Here is an 18,937-nt window from a genome sequence, read left to right as displayed (position 1 = left end):
CACCCTCCCTCTGCCCCTTTCCCTCTGATAACCACTACGCTGCTGTTCTCTGTATCTACGTGTTTGTTTTTGTTTGGTTTGTTCGTTTATTAGATACGGTATCTGTCTTTCTCCGTCTGATTTATTTCACCCAGCATAATACTTTCAATATCCATACGTGTTGTTACATATGGCGAGATTTCATCTTTTTTCATGGCTGACTAGTATTCCATTGTGTGTGGTGGGTGTGTGTGTGTGAGAGTGAGAATCACATCTTCTTTATCCATTCATCCATTAATGGGCACTTAGGTTGTTTCCACGTCTTGGCTCTTGTAAATAATGCTGCAATGAACATGGGGGTGCAGATATCTTTTCAAATTAGTGTTTTCATTTTCTTTGGATAAATACCCAGAAATGGGATAGCTTGTCACCACCATCTCTTAATAGAATCAAATAACTCAAGAAGACCTTAAAATATGCCATAGTCTGAAGCACCTCAAAAACAAAACAGAACAAAATCCACAGACATTCCAAATCCAATGATTTTTGTTTGTAATTTAAAGCCAGTTCCCACTATCATATTTATCAAAAGTAGTTTTGAAATATATTTTGTTACTATGTGTGGCTACAGTTTATCACAGAACAATTCAAAATGAAAAAAAAATGCTTATTCTTGTCAAAGGATGAGGTCACTGAACTTCTGTGAAGTTCCCAAAATCCTGTCAGCCAGTGGCCCCCAGGTTTTCCAGATCAGTTAAAAAACTGAGAGGAGTCCCAGTTTTTGTTCTACAAAGTGAAGATGTTAAAACAAACAAAACAACTCACACACATAAAAGAACATTTTAACAACAAAAATTGGAAGGTCATAATCAGAATAAAAGCTAACATTCTAAATTAATAATTTCAAGGCCTCATTTTTCTCATTTCATTAAAGACTTGTGGAAGCAGCTTCCCAAATTGACACCAGAGGCCAGACTAGAATTTGACAACCACTGTTCCAGATAAGAACTATTAAATTCATGGAGGGGCTGTTGATTTTTCCTGTTCTACAAATACCTTTTAAAGTACTTTTGCTTGAAAAAATAAAGTACTGGCAACGAAAATAAAAGGCAGATATTGATATATGAAACTGTTCTGAGGTCCACAACTAGACCTCTCAGTATTAACTTGCTGCTCTGACACTCAAAAGCCAGGCCGTTTCTCTTCTCTTGTTAGACACAACTCACAGAATACCCACCTCAGTGAAGGTTAATCTGAGACATGATCAAATGAGACAAAGCAAGGCCACTTCATCACTCTAAGCACAGACAAAAACAAAGGTACGTGTAACACGCTAAACACCAAACACCTCCTTCCCTTGCTAAACAAATAACTGTTTCTTCTTTACCCATAGTGTTGCCTCACTTTCTAAAAGCAACCAATCTAGAGCAAACCCCCGATTCCTTAGACCTGCCCCTGAAACACACAAAGTCCAAATTATAAAACAGGTTTTTCCTAATGCCCTTTTACTGAGAGGCCCCACGGTTGCCCATGGCATGCATTCTCACTCACTGCAAAATAATAAACCCAATTTCTTCAACTACAGGTGTGTTTCCTGGGGTCTCTGGCTGAAAGCATTGACAGTATCAAAGTATAAAATTCTTTAAAAATTCCCATAATCCCAACCACTTTAAAGCAAATTAATTCCCTACCCACACTAAAGCAGACTAATTTTATTTTTCCTTATACCCTTCCAATCCTCACCCACATGTATACACTGTGTATTTTTCTGTTACTGAAATCGCTGTGTATACTACTTTGTATTCTACTTTTACTTGCTTTATCTTGTATCAATTTTGAATGGCTGAGTAATATCTCACCATGATCTTACTCTTAAAGCTTTTCTCCGTAGGGAAATAAAAGAATAAAAGAGGAGAATGCACATCTTGCTCCCAAAGTCAATGTTCTACCTAAACTATTCAAAAACATCCTCACCTAGTCTTAGGTCACATGCACCCAAGTTCCTATTTATCTGATCTGTTGATAAGAAAAATGCAGTCTTACTGCTTTTAAAGAAGAGAATTATGCAAGACCACCAGACCAGGTGTCCAGAGGCCTGAGTTCAGTCATGCTTCTAGACATTTTCTCACTCGGAATCAACTTCCTCCCTTGCAAAGTAAGAGTGAAACTGGTCCCTCATTGTCTCTTGTAGTTATCAAGTCTGTGTTCCTGCTACTTCCCTCAAGGGGAAATAGCCACAGGCCCAGTGTTCACTTGACTCGGAGATAAAGGCCAGGCATCCACATCTAGGTTGGCCTGGGCTGCTCCCATTGCCCTGACTGGGGATGCCTTGCCCTTTCCCAGGGCCCTCAGGATCCTTAGCTAATACTTTTCCTTCAGCACCTCGTCACCAGGCAGAGGATGCCAAAGTCCTCAGGAAGTTCGTCACTTAATCATGTACACAAATCAACTGGAACTTTTTCTCTTACAGTTCTGGATGCTCGAAGCTGGTACTGGTAGAACAGATGCAATCCATCAAACGTGAGGGTATGCAAATCATAATCACCAATCCGCAGAGCTCAGGATTTCCCCAGAAGGTTTCCTTGTTCCAGCTTGTACCGAATCGACCCGGGGTGAAATTCGCCAGCCCGCTCTGCACCCACACCTCTGCTCAGGAAAACATCGACCCCCGTAAAGATGCTGCCGGGACTAGGTGTCCCTCAAGCCCTGCCGGCCCCGCACCTGGGCACCCCACTTCCCCGTGCTCCCGCGCGCCCCTCTCCGCGCCCTGGCCTCCACCTCACCCACCGGTGGCACGTGCTGCGCCACCGAGCAGGTGACGGTCACGCTCAGTAAGACGAAGGTTAGGCGACTCCAAACCAGCATCGCTCCTGCTGCGAACGCCGCTACAAATGACGCCAGAAGAGGCCGCACAAGGTACCACCTGAGCTCAGAGCAGACCACGCCCCCGCCGCCGCGTGACCCGCGGGCTGGACCGCACCACGCGAGGCGGGGGGAGACAGACGCGCAGGAGATGGAGAGGGCCGGGCTTTTCGGTGGCACGGCAGGGCAAGGGACCCTTCCGAGAGGAAGAACGAACCCACAGGATGGGGGTCAGCGCTTGCGTTAGGACCGTGGTGTTTGTCGGTCCCCTCCACCCCCCCACTGCTCCGCGAGCAATGGTTGCGCCGAGCCCGAGCTCCAGCCCCAGCTTCGCGCCGGCGGGTGCGGCTGAGGAACTTACAGCCGACGAGTTGCCTCACGAAGGGCCGCGCCCACCTCCGAGCTTGGGGCTGGGCACCTTCTCCGACTCCTTTCCCGGCCCGGTGCGGCCGTGCAGCGTCCGCAAACAGCCCAGGGCGAAGTCCGCCTTCGGGCAGCTCGATACCAAAAGCCCACGAAACGGGCGCAAGCCACGAGAGTCTCAAAACGCGGCGTAGCACGCGAACGCGACCCGTCTTTGCGCTCTAAGAAGGGCAGGGCCGAAGTGAGTGAGGTTTTTCGTCCTGACCGTGGGGTCCCCGAACAGCTGTCGAGGCGGGGGGATACCCGGGAGGGGGGATAATTAATTCTCACGGGTAGTAAAGACTGTGAATTACCCATTTAGACTTTAGCAGCCGAGCTGACAAGGCACAGAATTTAGGCTTCAGTTCCTTGCACTTAGACAACAGGTGGAATGTCCAGGTAGAGCCGCGAACCTTCCTTCACTGATGGGAAGCAGCTGTGTGTTTTCACTTAACTGATGAAACGCTTCAGGTTGGCAGAGCCGGGGGTGAACTTGGGAGGAGGGTAGGCTTTCACACCTGAAAAACAGCTTTACAGATGTATTTGCTTGGCATTCGTCCCTTGTATGGACGCCGTCGCCCTAGTAGGATGAGTTACTTAAAAGTCCAACAGGAAATCCTACCCTCTGGGTTCTACTTTCTGATTGAGCCTTTTTGAAATCCAACTAGCTTTTTTTTTTTTTTTTTTAATGCTTCAGTAAAAGTCAGAATACTATCACTAAAATCTTCATATATTCTTTTTTTTCTTGTGTGTGTTTGAAATTGCAATTTTACCCATTTGTATTACTTGGTTAGAAAAACCAAACAATCCTTTTGCTGGAGATTGGGAAACGACAGTTGATGTTTGAAGGCTGTTTTCCTAGGGTTTTTTGTTTGTTTGGTTGGTTTTTGGTAGATGACAGGGTTCCTGTCTCTGAGGAGGAAGTTTGACTTTTGAAACATATCACATGATTTTGAAACATATCAGTGGTTCCTGACTGAACAGTGAGCAAGCAGATCACAGAAATGTTCATTAATTCAAAAATATTTACTGTCCACCTACAATGTGCTAATCATTTTTCCAGACATTGGGGATAAGCAGGGAACAAAAAAGACAGGAGGTTCCTCCCTCATGAGGCTTACATTCTAGATGAGAAATGGACAATAAACATCATACCCGAGAAAATTTATATAGGATGTTGGAAGGTAATAAATGTTATAGAGAAAAAGCAGAGTAAGGGGGATCAAGAGTAGGGAGAGTCACAATGTTAAGTAAGATGAACAGGATAAGCATTATTCAGAAAGTGATGTTTGAGCAGAGATTTGAAGGAGGTGAAGAAGTTAGTTTTGTGGATGCCTAGGGAAGAGTATTCCAGGCAGAGGGAGCAGCTGGGGCAAAGGGTTGACAGTGAGAATGTGCCTGGCATGTTTGGCTACAGCGAGGAAGTCAGTGTGTGTGGAGCAGAAGGAAGAGGGGGTAAAAAAAGTAGAAGAAGTCTGAGAGGTAAGGAGGGTAGGGCAGATTATATAGGGTATAAGGAGCTATTGTAAAGACCTCGGCTTCTCTGTGCAAATGTGTAAATAGGTTGAATTATCTTGGACCTTAAAATAAGTCTGAAAAAAAAGAAAAAAGAAGTAGAGGATTCCCATCTTTTGTATAAGTAGCTATTTGGTTTGAAGATCATTCATCTTTAAAAACATTTTTTTTATTGAATGAAAGATTCTTTAAATTCTATGGTGCTTTACAGTTTTCAAAAGTTTCATGCACATGATTTCATATAATCCCATTATTGCCTCTCCCCTTTCCCTTCTCTCCAGCTGGTAACCACAAGTTTGTTCTCTATATCTTTGAGTCTGCTTCTTTTTTGTTTTATTCCCTAGTTTGTTTTATTTTTTAGACTCCACATTAAGTGATATCATACAGTATATATATTTCTCTGTATTATTTCACTTAGCATTATGCCCTCAAAATCCATCCATGTTACTACAAATGGCAAAATTTCCTTCTATTTTATGGCTGAGTAGTATTCCATTGTATATATATGCCACTATTTCTTTATCCGTTCATCTTGATGGATACTTAGGTTGTTTCCATACCTTGGCCATTATAAATAATGCTGCTATAAACATAGGGGTGCATGTATCTTTTCAAATTAGTGTTTTTGTTTTTTTTTGGGTATATAGCCAGGAGTGGAATTGCTAGATTATATAGTAGTTCTAAGTTTTTGGAGAAACCTCCATACTCTTTTCCACAGTGGCTTCAGCAATTTACATTCCCACCAACAGCGTATGAGGGTTTCCTTTTCTCCACATCCTTGAAGATCATTCATCTTAAATACTACCGAGAGCACTTTAAACATGTCACCAAACACATTTTTTCCCTATGAGAGGATATTAATTGCTGGTTAGATGGTCTGGCAAAATCAGAATTTTTATACAGAAAATTTATGTCAATTAGCATGATATTCTTGGGCATGAAAAATTCTAATTTTCATATAACTTTGCATTTAACTTTCAAAGCCCTATTATATACCATTGATTCTATTTTCAGGCAAATTAAAATTTAAACCTACTTCCCTAAAATTATACCATTTTATGCTTTTTTTTTTTTTTCCCGGTATGCGGGCCTCTCACTGCTGTGGCCTCTCCCGCCGAGGAGCCCAGGCTCTGGTCGCGCAGGCTCAGTGGCCATGGCTCACAGGCCCAGCCGCTCCGCGGCACGTGGGATCCTCCCGGACCAGGGCACGAACCCGTGTCCCCTGCATCGGCAGGCGGACCCTCAACCACTGCGCCACCAGGGAAGCCCTATGCATTTTTTTCTTACACCTACATCTTTTTTCTTAATCTACTCGATTCTTCAGTACTAGAAATGTACGGAAGGCCAAGGCAAAGCATGTGGCTATAGGAAACTTTGCTATGGTTTATGGCACACTGACATATTCATGGAAATGGTATTTAAGTGTACAAAGGAATGATTATGTCGGCAGGAAGGGTGGTTCAAATACTATCTTCACAGCAAGCATCAGGTGTAAGCCTTAGATAACATATTTAATGTGCAAGAGTCAGCATCAGTAATCGAATTGTTTATCAGAATAGCTGAAGTTCTTGGCAAGCTATGGACCCTTTCTAATCTCCTACCTAACATTCCTGGGTTTCTGAGGTGATTTAAAATCATTGCAGTCTAATCACCCAACCCTTGATGAAATCTACCGCACATAACACATTACCCAGAACAGGTATGACTTGATTTAATAAAACTGAATGTTCAAAGGTTTGCACTAAAAAAGAAAGAAATATGGAAATAATGTTCCAGTTTAAAAAAAAAAAAAACATTTTAGGGAATTCCCTGGCAGTCCAGTGGTGAGGACTCCTGAGCTCTCACTACAGGGGACCTGGGTTCAATCCTTGGTCAGGGAACTAAGATCTTGCAAGCCACGCGGTGCGGCCAAAAAAATAAATAAAAATTTTTTTAAATAATAAATTAAAAAAATTTTACCAGAAGTATTTACCAATGAATTGTTTAATTAAGAAGAAAAGACTTAGTATATCTAAAGTGTAATCTGAGTTTCAAAGCTTTGATTTTTATCCATATTTTTAGGAAGGAATCTAGAGAATGAAAGATGAAATAGATGGAAAAATCAGAAATCTTGCAAAACTGTTACATGATTCTTTTCCTCCAGGAGCTTTATTTATCACACTAAGCAAGATTACTTGCTTTATGTTTTGCTTTTATAAAGAAAAATATGTCAAATTATTACCTTTGGCTCAAGGTATAATGATATTTTATTCCATTACAAAACTATAAATTAATTGCTCACATTTAATCTAATTGCCCCCCATGTAATGTCAAAATCAAAAGGTTGGGCTTCCCTGGTGGCGCAGTGGTTGAGAGTCCGGCTGCCGATGCGCGGGACGCGGGTTCGTGCCCCGGTCTGGGAGGATCCCACATGCCGCTGAGTGGCTGGGCCCGTGAGCCATGGCCGCTGGGCCTGTGCATCCGGAGCCTGTGCTCCGCAGCGGGAGAGGCCACAGCAGTGAGAGGCCCGCGTACCGCAAAAAAAAAAAAAAAATCAAAAGGTTATCTTAATTATCCTTTACTTTGCACTTATCTTTCTGTTACTTTGTGAATCATTTTTGATGTCTTATTGAACCCCTGGTACCACAGACATGTAAGAATCTGAAGAGACACTTTACAAAAAAATCCTTTTGTCTATTTCTACTTTCTTTGATAAGACATATAGTTCTGACCTGAAAATTATTCGTCAATTCAGTTCAAATTCAATAATCTCTAAATCTTTTTTTCTTGCTCTGATTTCATATTCCTGCATAGTTCCATTTTACATAAACCATTATAAATACCTATTTAATGCTTCCCACCAGTTGTTTCTCATAAGTTTGTGGTAAATTCATTTTTCCCTCAGTAAACTCTGAGTACTTACTCTAGGTGCTGGGTAACTAGCGAACAAATGATCCCTGCCCTGGGGCTTTGTCTTGTGGGAGAGAAAAATGAAGATGGAAGGGAAAATGTAAATCAAATGACTATTTTGTAAAATATCAATAGATTTAACTAATTCCATGCTCTACCCTCTGGTTTAATATTGTGGATGTTTTGCCAACCTCAGTTCCACTTCTCCATTATACAGCAGACATGCGATTTGGATGAACTGTGTCCCCATCCTTAGCCTCATCTCTGGAGGTGGGCCCGGGTTGGACTGATGTTTAAGGTTACCCTAGTCCTCTTGCCACCATGCTTGGCTTCGGCCTTAGTCACTCGGACTCTTGAATTCAGTAGGCCATGGTTTGAATCTCAGGGTTTTTGCTCTGATTGAGGCAATTGTCCTTTCTCTTTTAACAGGAAAGAGTAAGCTATTAGTCTCCATTGCTGCTGGCATTCGTGCTGTAAACTTGAAGGGAGCTGCCTAAGGATGAATAGGTACTGTGGACAGCACAGAGGAGAGAAGGAAAGAAACTGGGTCATTATGACATTAAGCTGATAGATGACCAAACACAGAGCCTGTCCAACAACTGGACTCAATTACGGTAAGCCACTACTCTTCTTTATTATTGAAGCCAGTTCAAGTTGGTTTGCTTGCAAGTTGAATTGTATCTGATAGCATCCTAAGGGATGCACACATAAAAATAGATATGTCTACCTTCTCAAGAGCAGAGGAGAATTTATAAAGCTATAACGCTTAAGTTTCAGGACCTTCACTTGCTCAGGCATCTTCCAAACCTTCTACCCAATTTTACACTTGTAATTTTGTATTCTTGTCTTTAAAGAGGACCATCCAAATTGTATAAGCTTTAGGCCTTACAAAACCATCAGATGTTAAAAAAAACAAAACAAAACAAAACCATCAGATGTTTTGGGGGAGAAAATTTCCACCTTTCTCCCCAATACCTTTAATTCATGTTTCCCTAGGGGAAGAGTGACTTACCTAATTGGTAAATAGCTGGATGGGTCACTGCATATGTGTGGCCTGACTTCTCTAGCTCTCTCACTCAGATCTGTGTGCCCACAGTGGTAAGTCCTGGATGACAAGAGTGGAGGGGGAAGTAATTGCTGTCTTTGACTACATCTTCCAAAATTGGCACCTATCCAACAGATTTTTAAAATACTATGTTAACGTCATGGCTGTGAAGAGTTTGAAGAAAGCATCATGAAAGGGTGGCTCTGGGAGACATTGAGAGAAGGTAGTAAAAAAAAATGGAGCCTTTTGTATGTACTTGCATCTCCTGCCCCCCAACCTGTTGCCTACTCTGCCCTCAGTTTACTCCCTGTCATGTTAGAAATTGGCTGTGCCCCTGGGAAGCAGTTTGCATTTGTCAAATGACTGAGTGCATAAATTCATTCCAGAGGAGAAGGAGTTGGCATCCGATCTTGGCCTCAGGTCCAAGTTGTTTTCTCTTTTCCAGATTAATCAGCAGTAAAGCTGATGTTTATTGCCACCCAATGCCTGTGTATATTTCTCAATCATTTCCCAAACAGGAAAGGTGAGGAGAATGATTATTATCCTGAAATGACAACATACGTCAGCAGTAGCAATTATAGTAATATATATATATTAAAAGTACTAAATGACCTACTAAAAGTACCAAGCAGACCACTAGGTGCCATGAAAGACACACATGCAGTAAAATAGGAATTCCTAATCAAAGGGAGTTTACAACTGAAAAATACCACGAACATAAATATATATCAACTTATGAGGCCAACTACAATTCAAATGTATGTTTTATATATTCAGTTATATTGGGTTGAACCATATGAGACTGCTATTTTTGTAGGTTAATAAGTAATTGACTACCGATACTTTCATATGGCCTACCTAATGTTACCAACACCCAAAACATTCACAGTCATTTGATTTGACTCGGAAGCTGGTGCCATCATACTAGGTCATCTGTAGACCTCTGATGGCTCCTGCTTTTCCTCACCCCTTGAAGATTTTTCACATCTGGCTCACTGTCACTCTTTTAAATTTGATACCTGTCAGTATTCTCGGTGATTGCAATTTCCACAAAGACAATTTTTCCAATATTCTGGTTTTTCTCGGTTTCTTGACCTCTTCCCTTGCAATGTTCTGTATTTTACCTCAAATGCCCAATTCCATTGTCATATCTTAGACATTGGAACATTTACTTGATTTTGCTTCTGGAATAACACTCCTTTTTGATTCTTATATTCCTAACTGGACACGTCTTCAATATCCTCCGTTGGTTTCTACTCATCAACTGACCTTTTTATGTGGGGTGCCCCAGAGCCTGGCCTTCAGATGTCTTTTCTTCTTCACGCATGTTCTCACTTCCCCACTTAATATCTTTCAGTGATTTCCCATTACTCTTACAGTCAAGTCCAGCATTCTCAACCATAGCTCAGAAGGCTCTGCTTAGAAGCTGGATTGCTTCTGACTTCCTCTCTGGAAGGAATTATTGCTTATCACACCCACTCGCTCATTCCCTTAAAGCAATTTTTCCAAAATACTGTGCTTTTTCCCGCCTTAGTGTCCCTACTCACTGGCTTTCTATGCATGGAATATTCTTTCTCACGCCGCCTTCACACATATAACTCCTGAGAGTTCTGCTTAAGTTATGTCTTCCTTAGCAAAGGCTTCCCTGACTTACATCTTTCCAAACCAAGTTTTGTTACCCTGTTAATCAATTCTCAGATATCCTGTACTTTTCCTTGTCCTTTGCACACGTAGTTATTTGATTAATTACTATTTGTTTAAAGTCTGCCTTTCTTAATCTATAAACCCTTTCAAGACAGGGGTCATGTCTATGTTGTTATCATGGTATCTGCAATATCTAGCACAATTCCTGACATAATGATGGTGTAGAATAAATATATGATGATTAAGTGACTTATTACTTACAGAGCTCAGGATCCTAACTTCTGTAAGTAACAATACTTTGTGGGGAATGCATTCAAGTGCTAACTGGGGTTCTACAAGCCTATCCTTCCCTTCTCTTCCCTCAATCACATTTCTTTCATTTTCTCTCTCTCTCTTTCTCTCTCAAGCCTCCAATTTGTGATGGGCTTTGGAAGAAGTGTGCGTTCTAGAAAAAGGACTGGGTCAAGGACCTAGGGTAAGACACCTTGGCTTTTATCTCAGAATATCTCAGAGATAAGCTTTCTTTCTATTTTTCAGGCTCTAAAATAAAGCTTTAGGGATCTTGTTGTTGTTGTTCTATTAAAGATACAAGAAGCACAACCAAACCAACCATAATCCTATACTTCATTTTATCAGGATCATGTAGGAAAAGACCAAATCTAATCCTGGATGTTAATATTGCATCTGTACCTAAAATACAAAGATCTGAAGTAGTGGTATCTGTGAGTTGTAGGATATGCATATATTCAGCCAAAGCGATTAACCCTATTTACTACCACAAACAGTGGATTAGAGTTCCTAGTGTTTCATATATTTGCCAACTCTGGTATTGACTGACTTTTAAATTTTTACTAGTCTGGTGGCTGCAAACGCTGTGTTGGGGTGGGCTCCCATGAGCCAGTGACATCACAGTGTGATTGTGTTCAGTGACCTCATGTTGGTCGTTTGATTCATCATATGATATTTACCCCATGGAAATCAGCAAACATTACAAATCAGGGCTTTCCCCTCTGGAGAGCCAAGTGTTAAAGATTACCTACCTATATACCATTGTTGATAAGGTTAAATATTTTCTCATGTATTTATGGGCTTTTGTAATTCTTTGAATTATTTTATGTTGAGTGGCTCGGGATGTTATTACAAACTACCATAGACTTGGTGGCTTATAAACAACAGAAATTTGTTTCTTGCAGTTCTAGAGGCTGAAAAGTGCAAGATCAAGGTGCTGGCACATTTGCTATCTGGTCTGGGCCTGCTACCTGGTTCATAGACCACCATCTTTTCTCTATAACCTCACCTACGAATACCATCACATTGGCAATTAGGTTTCAACATATGAATTTTGGGGGAACATAAACATTCAATCCATGTCATTCATATCTGTTTGTGTCTTTTGCCTATTTAAAAATTTTTTTGGCTATCTTTTTTTTTTGATTCATTCACAATTGTTTTTCATATCTTATAAATACTTTACTCATTATTATCTTCAGTATATTTGCTTCACATTTCTTATTACACCTCTGACCTTCCCTCTGGGATCATTTTTGTTCTACCTAGACTTCTCTTAATGGTCATCTAATGGTGATAAATGCTCTCAATTTTTATGTTGACAGTGTCTTTATTCTGCTTTACTGCTTTTCTCTTATTCTTGAAAGATAGTTTCATAGATTATAGTATTCTAGGTTGAAAATTTTTTTCTCTCAGCGCATGGAAGATACTCCTCTGCTGTTTTCTGGCTTCATATCTGCTAGTGAGAAGCTAGCAATCAGCTGAATTGCTGAAGTTTTGGAGTGATCACTCTTTTCTTTCCAGCTGCTTTTAAGATGAAACTTTTTTCTCTGTAATTCTGTAGTTTCACCATAATGTGTTTAGGTGTGTATCTTTATTTATCATGTTTGGGATTCACTGGTATGCCAAGATCTGATGTCTGAAAAGTTCTCAGTTGTTATGTCTATTATCTCTTTCTCATTCTTTTTATTACCTCCTTTTTGTACCTGAAGTAGGCATATATTAGACATTCTCATCATGTTCTGTGTCTCTCGATCTTTATTTCATAGTATATTCTATCTCCTTGTCTCTGTGAGCTGTATTTGGAATCAATTACTGTTATATTCTGGCTCATTATTTTTTTCTTTGCTTTTGTTTAATCTGATGTTTAATCCATCCACTGAATTTTTAATTACGTTTTTAATTTTTTTAAGTTCTTATTTTTATTAAGTTCTTAATTGTTTCAAATCTTCTTAGTCTTTTTATAATCTTTTTTAATGAGGGTTTTTTTTTAATTTATTTTTTGGCTGTGTTGGGTCTTTGTTGCTGCGCACAGGCTTTCTCTAGTTGTGGCGAGCAGGGGCTACTCTTCGTTGCACTGCATGGGCTTCTCGTTGTGGTGGTTTCTCTTGTTGTGGAGCACGGACTCTAGGCACACGGGCTTCAGTAGCCGTGGCATGGGGGCTCAGTAGTTATGGCTCGCAGGCTGTAGAGCGCAGGCTCAGTAGTTGTGGCGTACGGGCTTAGTTGCTCTGCAGTATGTGGGTTCTTCCCGGACCAGGGATCGAACTCGTGTCCCTGCATTGGCAGGCGGATTCTCAACCACTGCACCACGAGGGAAGTCCTATAATCTCTTATTTCCTGCTTATATCCCAGAAATAAGTTTTATTTCTTTAAACATGTCAAGTATAGTTATTTAATATTATACATTTGATGATTAATTTTTGTTTTTGCTTCTCCTGATTCTCATTAATGGTTCTTTGTTTCTGTGTATTTTTAATTTTTTCCTTTCCTTCTACTCAGTGCCAAACAAAAGAAAAACTTTCTTTGTCACCCACCTCTGTGCAATAAGATTTATTTCTCATGCACTGTTACCCTTGAAGGCATAGCCCTTTATAGTCATAGATTCCCTCCTGGGTGAGTCCAGGCTCCTACCTCCCATATCTTGGACACTTGTCAAAGCAAAAGCTCAAAGTCTCCAGGATTTGGAAGAAACTTCCAGGTGAGAGTGAGGTTTGGTCCTCATTCATCTCTGTGGGTTCCTGTTTTCCCTTTGTTTGATATCTGTAGATTCCTTTCTTTTGTGTGGATGAGTGGTGTTTTAAAAGATATTTAAAATATTTCACCCAGTGTATTAGTTGTTTTAATAAGGAGTGCCATTCATGGTGTCTAATCTGCTATATTACTGAAAATGCAAGCCCTGCATTTTCATGGTTTTGTAAAATCATGGTGAAACTACCCCACTTCTCCTGGGTTTGATATGAGTGAGATGAGAAATCCCAAGAAAGAAGAAAGAAGTCAGTGCGTTTAGTACTTATTATTTTGTGACTCTGTGTAGTTAAAGGGTAGGTCTATTAGCACCATACCCCCCCAACTCCTGGGTATGCATTAGAATAGTGGGGGGAGGCAGAAAGCAGAAGGAAAAATAGTAAATGTGTTCTTAGACCTATAAAATGACTTTTTATTCACTTATTTACACCATATGGTGAATTGATCAGTAATTTTCTAATATTAGAGAGAAAACTGAGGGTCCTGATTACAGTTGGAATTGGGCAAGATGTGGAATTTCTTAGAGCTAATATATTTGTTATATGTTTCTTTGTTATAAGAAAATATTAGTATTGGATTGAAAAATGATACTTTATATTCTATGAATTCAATCACTATAAAATAATGTATTAAAAAGAAAATAATTTATTAGGTTTAGAAATAAAACACTAACTGCAAGAAAATTAAATCTAATAGTAAGAAAGGGCTTGGAACTGAGAAGGTATATTTCAAAACTTTTAAAAATGAAAAATGTACTTGGTAAAAGAATGAACAGTCATGCTCCTGGAGGGTCGTTCAGAGTTAGAGATAAGGATTTCCAATGCAGGATGAAGGTGTAGCAGAAGCAGTGTTTTAACCTTGCTGGTCTGTAGATAATTTAAGGTGGAGCAAAAGATCAGCTGAGCTGAGTCGACAGAATCTTTGGAATGAATGGTCACGAGAGTGTCAATGCTGAAGTCAGTGAAACAGAGGATGGGAGGCTCAGTGAAGAGAAAGACCAGGAACTAGGTTCCGTGTGGGTCGAGGACCCTGATGTACAGCAGTGTAGAACTGCATTGGTGATGGGTGTGGATGGTATGTGCTACAAGGCCTGAGTTGATGGGTAGGGGTAATGAGAAGCTTCAAAACTGGTACTTGGGCTCTAGTATATGAGTCTCTAATTCTGGGTGCACTGGGATGAGAGCTGAACTCAGCGTGGAAAAAGTCAGAAGGGGCATTTTCATGGGGGAGTCAAGAGGAAATTTGTCTATTAGAAATTTTTGTTTACCTTCTGCTAAATGCTTAAGTTTTCGTCCATTTTTCTACATTATGGAAAGGGCACACTGGTGTGAAATGAGGCTATGGCAGTAAAAGGAACATGGAAAAAGAAGAGTTGGTAATCATAGGTGGAGAGGTGGGAGAGGTTGAAGAGGCAGTGACGGATATACAGAAGGTCTTCTAGAGAGGATTTTTGGGCTAAAAATGAAAAACAAGGGAGCATACAAGAAGGTTCTGTATCTGTAGGAATTTGGGGAAAAATTATTTTCCTGAACAACAGTAGGAAGGGATATATTTAAACAATTCCTGCTGCTATGGTTTAAAGCTGATCTATACTAGGATTTAGGGCTGAGGAGCTGCACAACAGCCTAGATTGGTCTGAGGTCCACTGGCGATTTCCAAACAAGTCACCACACTTTAGAAAGCCATTTTGCATACACAGGTAGCATCAGACTGTATGAATGCTGGTGGCCTGTTAAACTATTATCTTAATTTTAAGTTTTCCCTGGGTTTTTTCTGGTATCAGGTAAAAAAACAAACAAAACAAACAAACAAAAAGCCTTGGGGGATTATATTTAGCAGGATAAAGAAAAAACAAACAGGGAATAGTACTTACGCAAGCATAAGGGATAATAAAGAAAAAATAAGACATGAAAAGACATTGCCTATTTTTCCCCCATGTGAATGACTACAGCTATACAACTTAATTTTGTCAGGTGGTGTGGTTAGGGAACTAAGGTTAGAAGTCATGACTTGATTCCTTACCTTGGAGTCTATTTATATTTACGTTTACACCTTTCTAAAGGAGTAAAGAGACATGCTTTGTTTTCTTTGTTCTCTTCCTTACGATTCCACTTAGTATCTAAGGACCAGAATTAGGAAATAGCATGATGGAAAAATAAACACTAATAAGTAGTGCTATGCCCCTTTTTCTCTACTAGCAGCACTAACAGGATTGCAGAACCTCATTAGGTTTGCAGAACACTGTAAGAAGAACACCTGCAGATTTTAATTTATAAGTCCTTGCTGTGCAGTCTGAAAAGAAAATCTATTTTTTTTTAATGAAATACAAAGGCAGGGTTGAAACACAAGGCCAAATGGAAAGAAGGCTTGTTTTTTCTCCATCTTGGAAAATAAGCCTCAGTAATGTTTTAAGTAGCCCAGTGGCAAAAAATTAAACAGAAATACATCAAATAGTGCCAGAGATTTTCCTAGGGTAAAGTACACAGGAAATGTCATAATGCAAAACCTGCCTTAACACCATCCAGTTCACTTAATAAAATATGTATTAAAAAAAAGCCTGTAAACTAATAGGTGGGTGAGGAAAAGGGAAGTAAAGGTATGAAATTGTTCTTTTTCTCATTTTGTTTCTAATCTTTTAATTAAATGAAATGGATTTCAAGATGACTGAGCTTGAAAAAATTATCACAGAGGTTACCTGCATTAATCTCCTTAGGCTAATATTGATAATAATACCATAACAGAACAATATCTTGAAAAGTAATTTTTGATGTTTTTAACCCGTTATGAAAGCTATCATGTCATAATAATTTGGTTAATAAAATATGATGTTAAGCTAGCATATTTTAATATATTCTTCTGTGTTATGAGTTTAGAATAACTGAGTAAATATAATTCCTACAATAAGGAGTTGAACCCATGCCCTGATTAGCTCTACACTAGAGCTGACCCAGGAACTCCGTAGCATTTGGGTGGGTACTGGGTCATCTGGTATGCTGAGTCCATTTTAGGAATTCAGGCCTATTTTAAGATGTATGAATGTATTCATTGATTTTAATGATTTCTTTATTAACTTATTTCTGTAGGATGTTGGTGAGTTTTGTATCTGTATCTAGGAAAGTCCAGACAGGTCCTTAATTTGGGAAGAGGGCAAGGAAAAAATAAGAGTTTGAGCATGTCATGGTGGAGTAGCTTGACTAGACTAATCCTCTCACACACGCAAAAATTAAACTTTGGACAAAATATTAAAAATTATCTAAAGGTAATGGAGAGTGACCAAAAGTACGCAGAAACTTGAGGGGAGTTAATTCTAGTAAGAAGGGAATCATATTTTCAACATTTTTTCAACTTAGGGCAGGCCCCAGGCAGTGCCATTAAAACTCATATGGAAACTTTTAGTCTCAGTAGTTGAGGAATCTGAGGACAGAGTTCAGAGTAACCAGAGTCTAGAAAGTGAGGAGGAAATCCTGAAAAAAGAAGAAAGCCACAGAGAGTAGCCATACTGCCCAAATCTCTCACTGATCTCAGAACTCCAAATCTTTGGGGCAGACTTCAAGCAGCCCAGCTAAAACTGAAAGAACTGAAAGGATATTTCAGCTGTAGCTCACTGTGGGGAGATAGAATTTGGAGCTTGAGGTCAACCATATTAACTGCCTACTAAACAACAAAGATTCTTCAGAAGGACAAAACAGAATCCACAGTTTCTATAATGTATTATTCACAATGTCCAGGATACAGTCTAATTATATCAGACATATGAAGAAACATACTAAAAAGAAAAGGCAATCAGTGGTGACTGATCCTGAGATGACCCAGATGTTGGAATTAGAAGACAAGGATTTTTAAGGTAGCTATTATAATTCTGCCTAAAAACAAAAAAACACCAAAAAAAGACTTTTAATGAATGGATAAGAAATTTCAGCAGAGAAAAAGAAATTATAACAACAGTAGCAATAACCACAAGATCAAATGGATTCTAGAAGTGAAAAATAGTGTCTAAGATTAAAAAATCACCAGATGGGTTTAATAGCAGTTTAGAGATAAGAGAGAGTCAGTGAACTTGAAGATAGAAAAATCAAAATGATCTAATCTGAAAATGTGTGAGCAGTCAAAATTGGGTGTGGGGAGATTTTTGTTTGTGCTTTTATTGTATATAACCTTCCTTTTGATAAGGTTACTAAACTAGTAAATCAGGGGAATGTTTGATCAGAATGTATCTTGATTTTGATAGTGCTTTAAACAAAATTTCTCATGATACGCTCATGCACAAGATGGAAAAATGTGCACCACATGACTATATGTAGAAACATTCATTCTTGATCTCTGCCACTCTCCCAGACTAACTTCATTGCATAATGGGGGTTCTATAAAGTGCAATGCTGGAAACAGGGAAGGAACACTCACCTATTACCTGCAATTTTTATTCATTTGTTGTCCTCCTTCACCCATGAGGGCAGGCGATGCCTCTTTTTAATCTGTATCCTTCAGTTGCCAGGACCTGTAATTAGTCCTGCTCTCTCAAATGGGGGCAAGAACTGGGTGAACATGAGGGTGAGCATGGTGACAAGGAGTACAGGAATATACTACGTTCAAAAATTCAGGCAGACAGAATGTTTGTTCCAGGGAAATCAGTTGGCCGGCAGATGGTCTTTGGTACCAGGCTACCGTTGGAAATAAGACTTCAGTCTCTTGAGGGTAGTGTTTCTCAAAGTGTGGTTCAGATCACTTGCTTCCGAATTACCTGGAGTGCTTGTTAAATGTCAGTTTTGGGGACTAATCCTAGATATGCTAAGCCTGTACCTCTAAGGATGGGTCTTGGAAATCTACAGGTACCCTAGGCGATTCTTTTTTTTTTTTGTGGTACACGGGCATCTCACTGTTGTGGCCTCTCCTGTTGCAGAGCACAGGCTCTGGAGGCGCAGGCTCAGTGGCCATGGCTCATGGGCCCAGCCGCTCCGCGGCATGTGGGATCCTCCTGGATCGGGACACGAACCTGTGTCCCCTGCATCGGCAGGTGGACTCTCAACCACTGTGCCACCAGGGAAGCCCCCTAGGCAATTCTTATGTATATAAAGTTGAACTGTTTCTTTTTACAGGTTGGGGAGCTGACAAAAGCAAGGACTAGACTAAGTCCTAGGGCAGGTTTCACAATCTTGGCACCATTGACAGTTTGGCTGGATAATTCTTGTTGTAAGGGAGTGCTGTCCTGTGCATTGTAGGATGTTTAGCAGCATCCCTAGTTTCTAACCCTCTAAATGCCAGAGTACCCCCTGTTCTCCCAGTTGAGACATCCAAAAATGCCTCCAGACATTCCAAAATGTCCCCTGGAGGGCAAAATAGGCCCTGCTTGAGAACTGCTGCTTTGGGGGATCAGAGTAGTAAGTATCCAAGGATCAGAAGAAGGAGAAAGCAATATGGGGGAATGTCCACCTACTGGAATTGGAATGCCAAGTTAGGGCCAGAGCTACAGCAAGAGCTTCTCCTTTATAAGGCTGATGTTGGTAGCTTAGCTACCTTGCTGTAGAGGGGCCATGTAAGTCTAGAGTTGGTGACAGATGGAATATAAAT

The 18,937-nt window shown here is 40.1% G+C and overlaps 2 protein-coding genes across 7 annotated transcripts in view; one reads left to right on the top strand and one right to left on the bottom strand.

The window, feature by feature from the left end:
• Positions 1-2,895, bottom strand: part of ASAH1 (N-acylsphingosine amidohydrolase 1) — a 46,329-nt gene extending 43,434 nt beyond the window's left edge. For both annotated transcript variants that reach the window (XM_022571052.2, XM_022571054.3), the window contains exon 1: positions 2,767-2,895. In XM_022571052.2, coding sequence (XP_022426760.1) covers positions 2,767-2,844 — 78 coding nt within the window. In that variant the 5' untranslated portion in view covers positions 2,845-2,895. The remainder of the gene's footprint in view (positions 1-2,766) is intronic.
• L1TD1 (LINE1 type transposase domain containing 1) overlaps positions 799-18,937 on the top strand; it is a 1,087,927-nt gene continuing 1,069,788 nt past the window's right edge. For 3 of the 5 annotated variants that reach the window (XM_089903541.1, XM_089903539.1, XM_089903538.1), the window contains exons 1-3: positions 799-3,445; positions 8,077-8,261; positions 10,744-10,811. The gene's annotated coding sequence lies outside the window, so the exon portion shown is untranslated. The remainder of the gene's footprint in view (positions 3,446-8,076; positions 8,262-10,743; positions 10,812-18,937) is intronic. The other 2 variants (XM_089903542.1, XM_089903540.1) reach the window with 2 other exon arrangements.

Source organism: Delphinapterus leucas, chromosome 21 (assembly GCF_059928025.1).
Source record: "Delphinapterus leucas isolate spDelLeu-1000000601 "Yukka" chromosome 21, BTC_Dleu_Yukka2, whole genome shotgun sequence".
Classification (NCBI taxonomy): Eukaryota; Metazoa; Chordata; class Mammalia; order Artiodactyla; family Monodontidae; genus Delphinapterus; species Delphinapterus leucas.
This window is presented reverse-complemented; position numbering and strand designations above follow the sequence as displayed.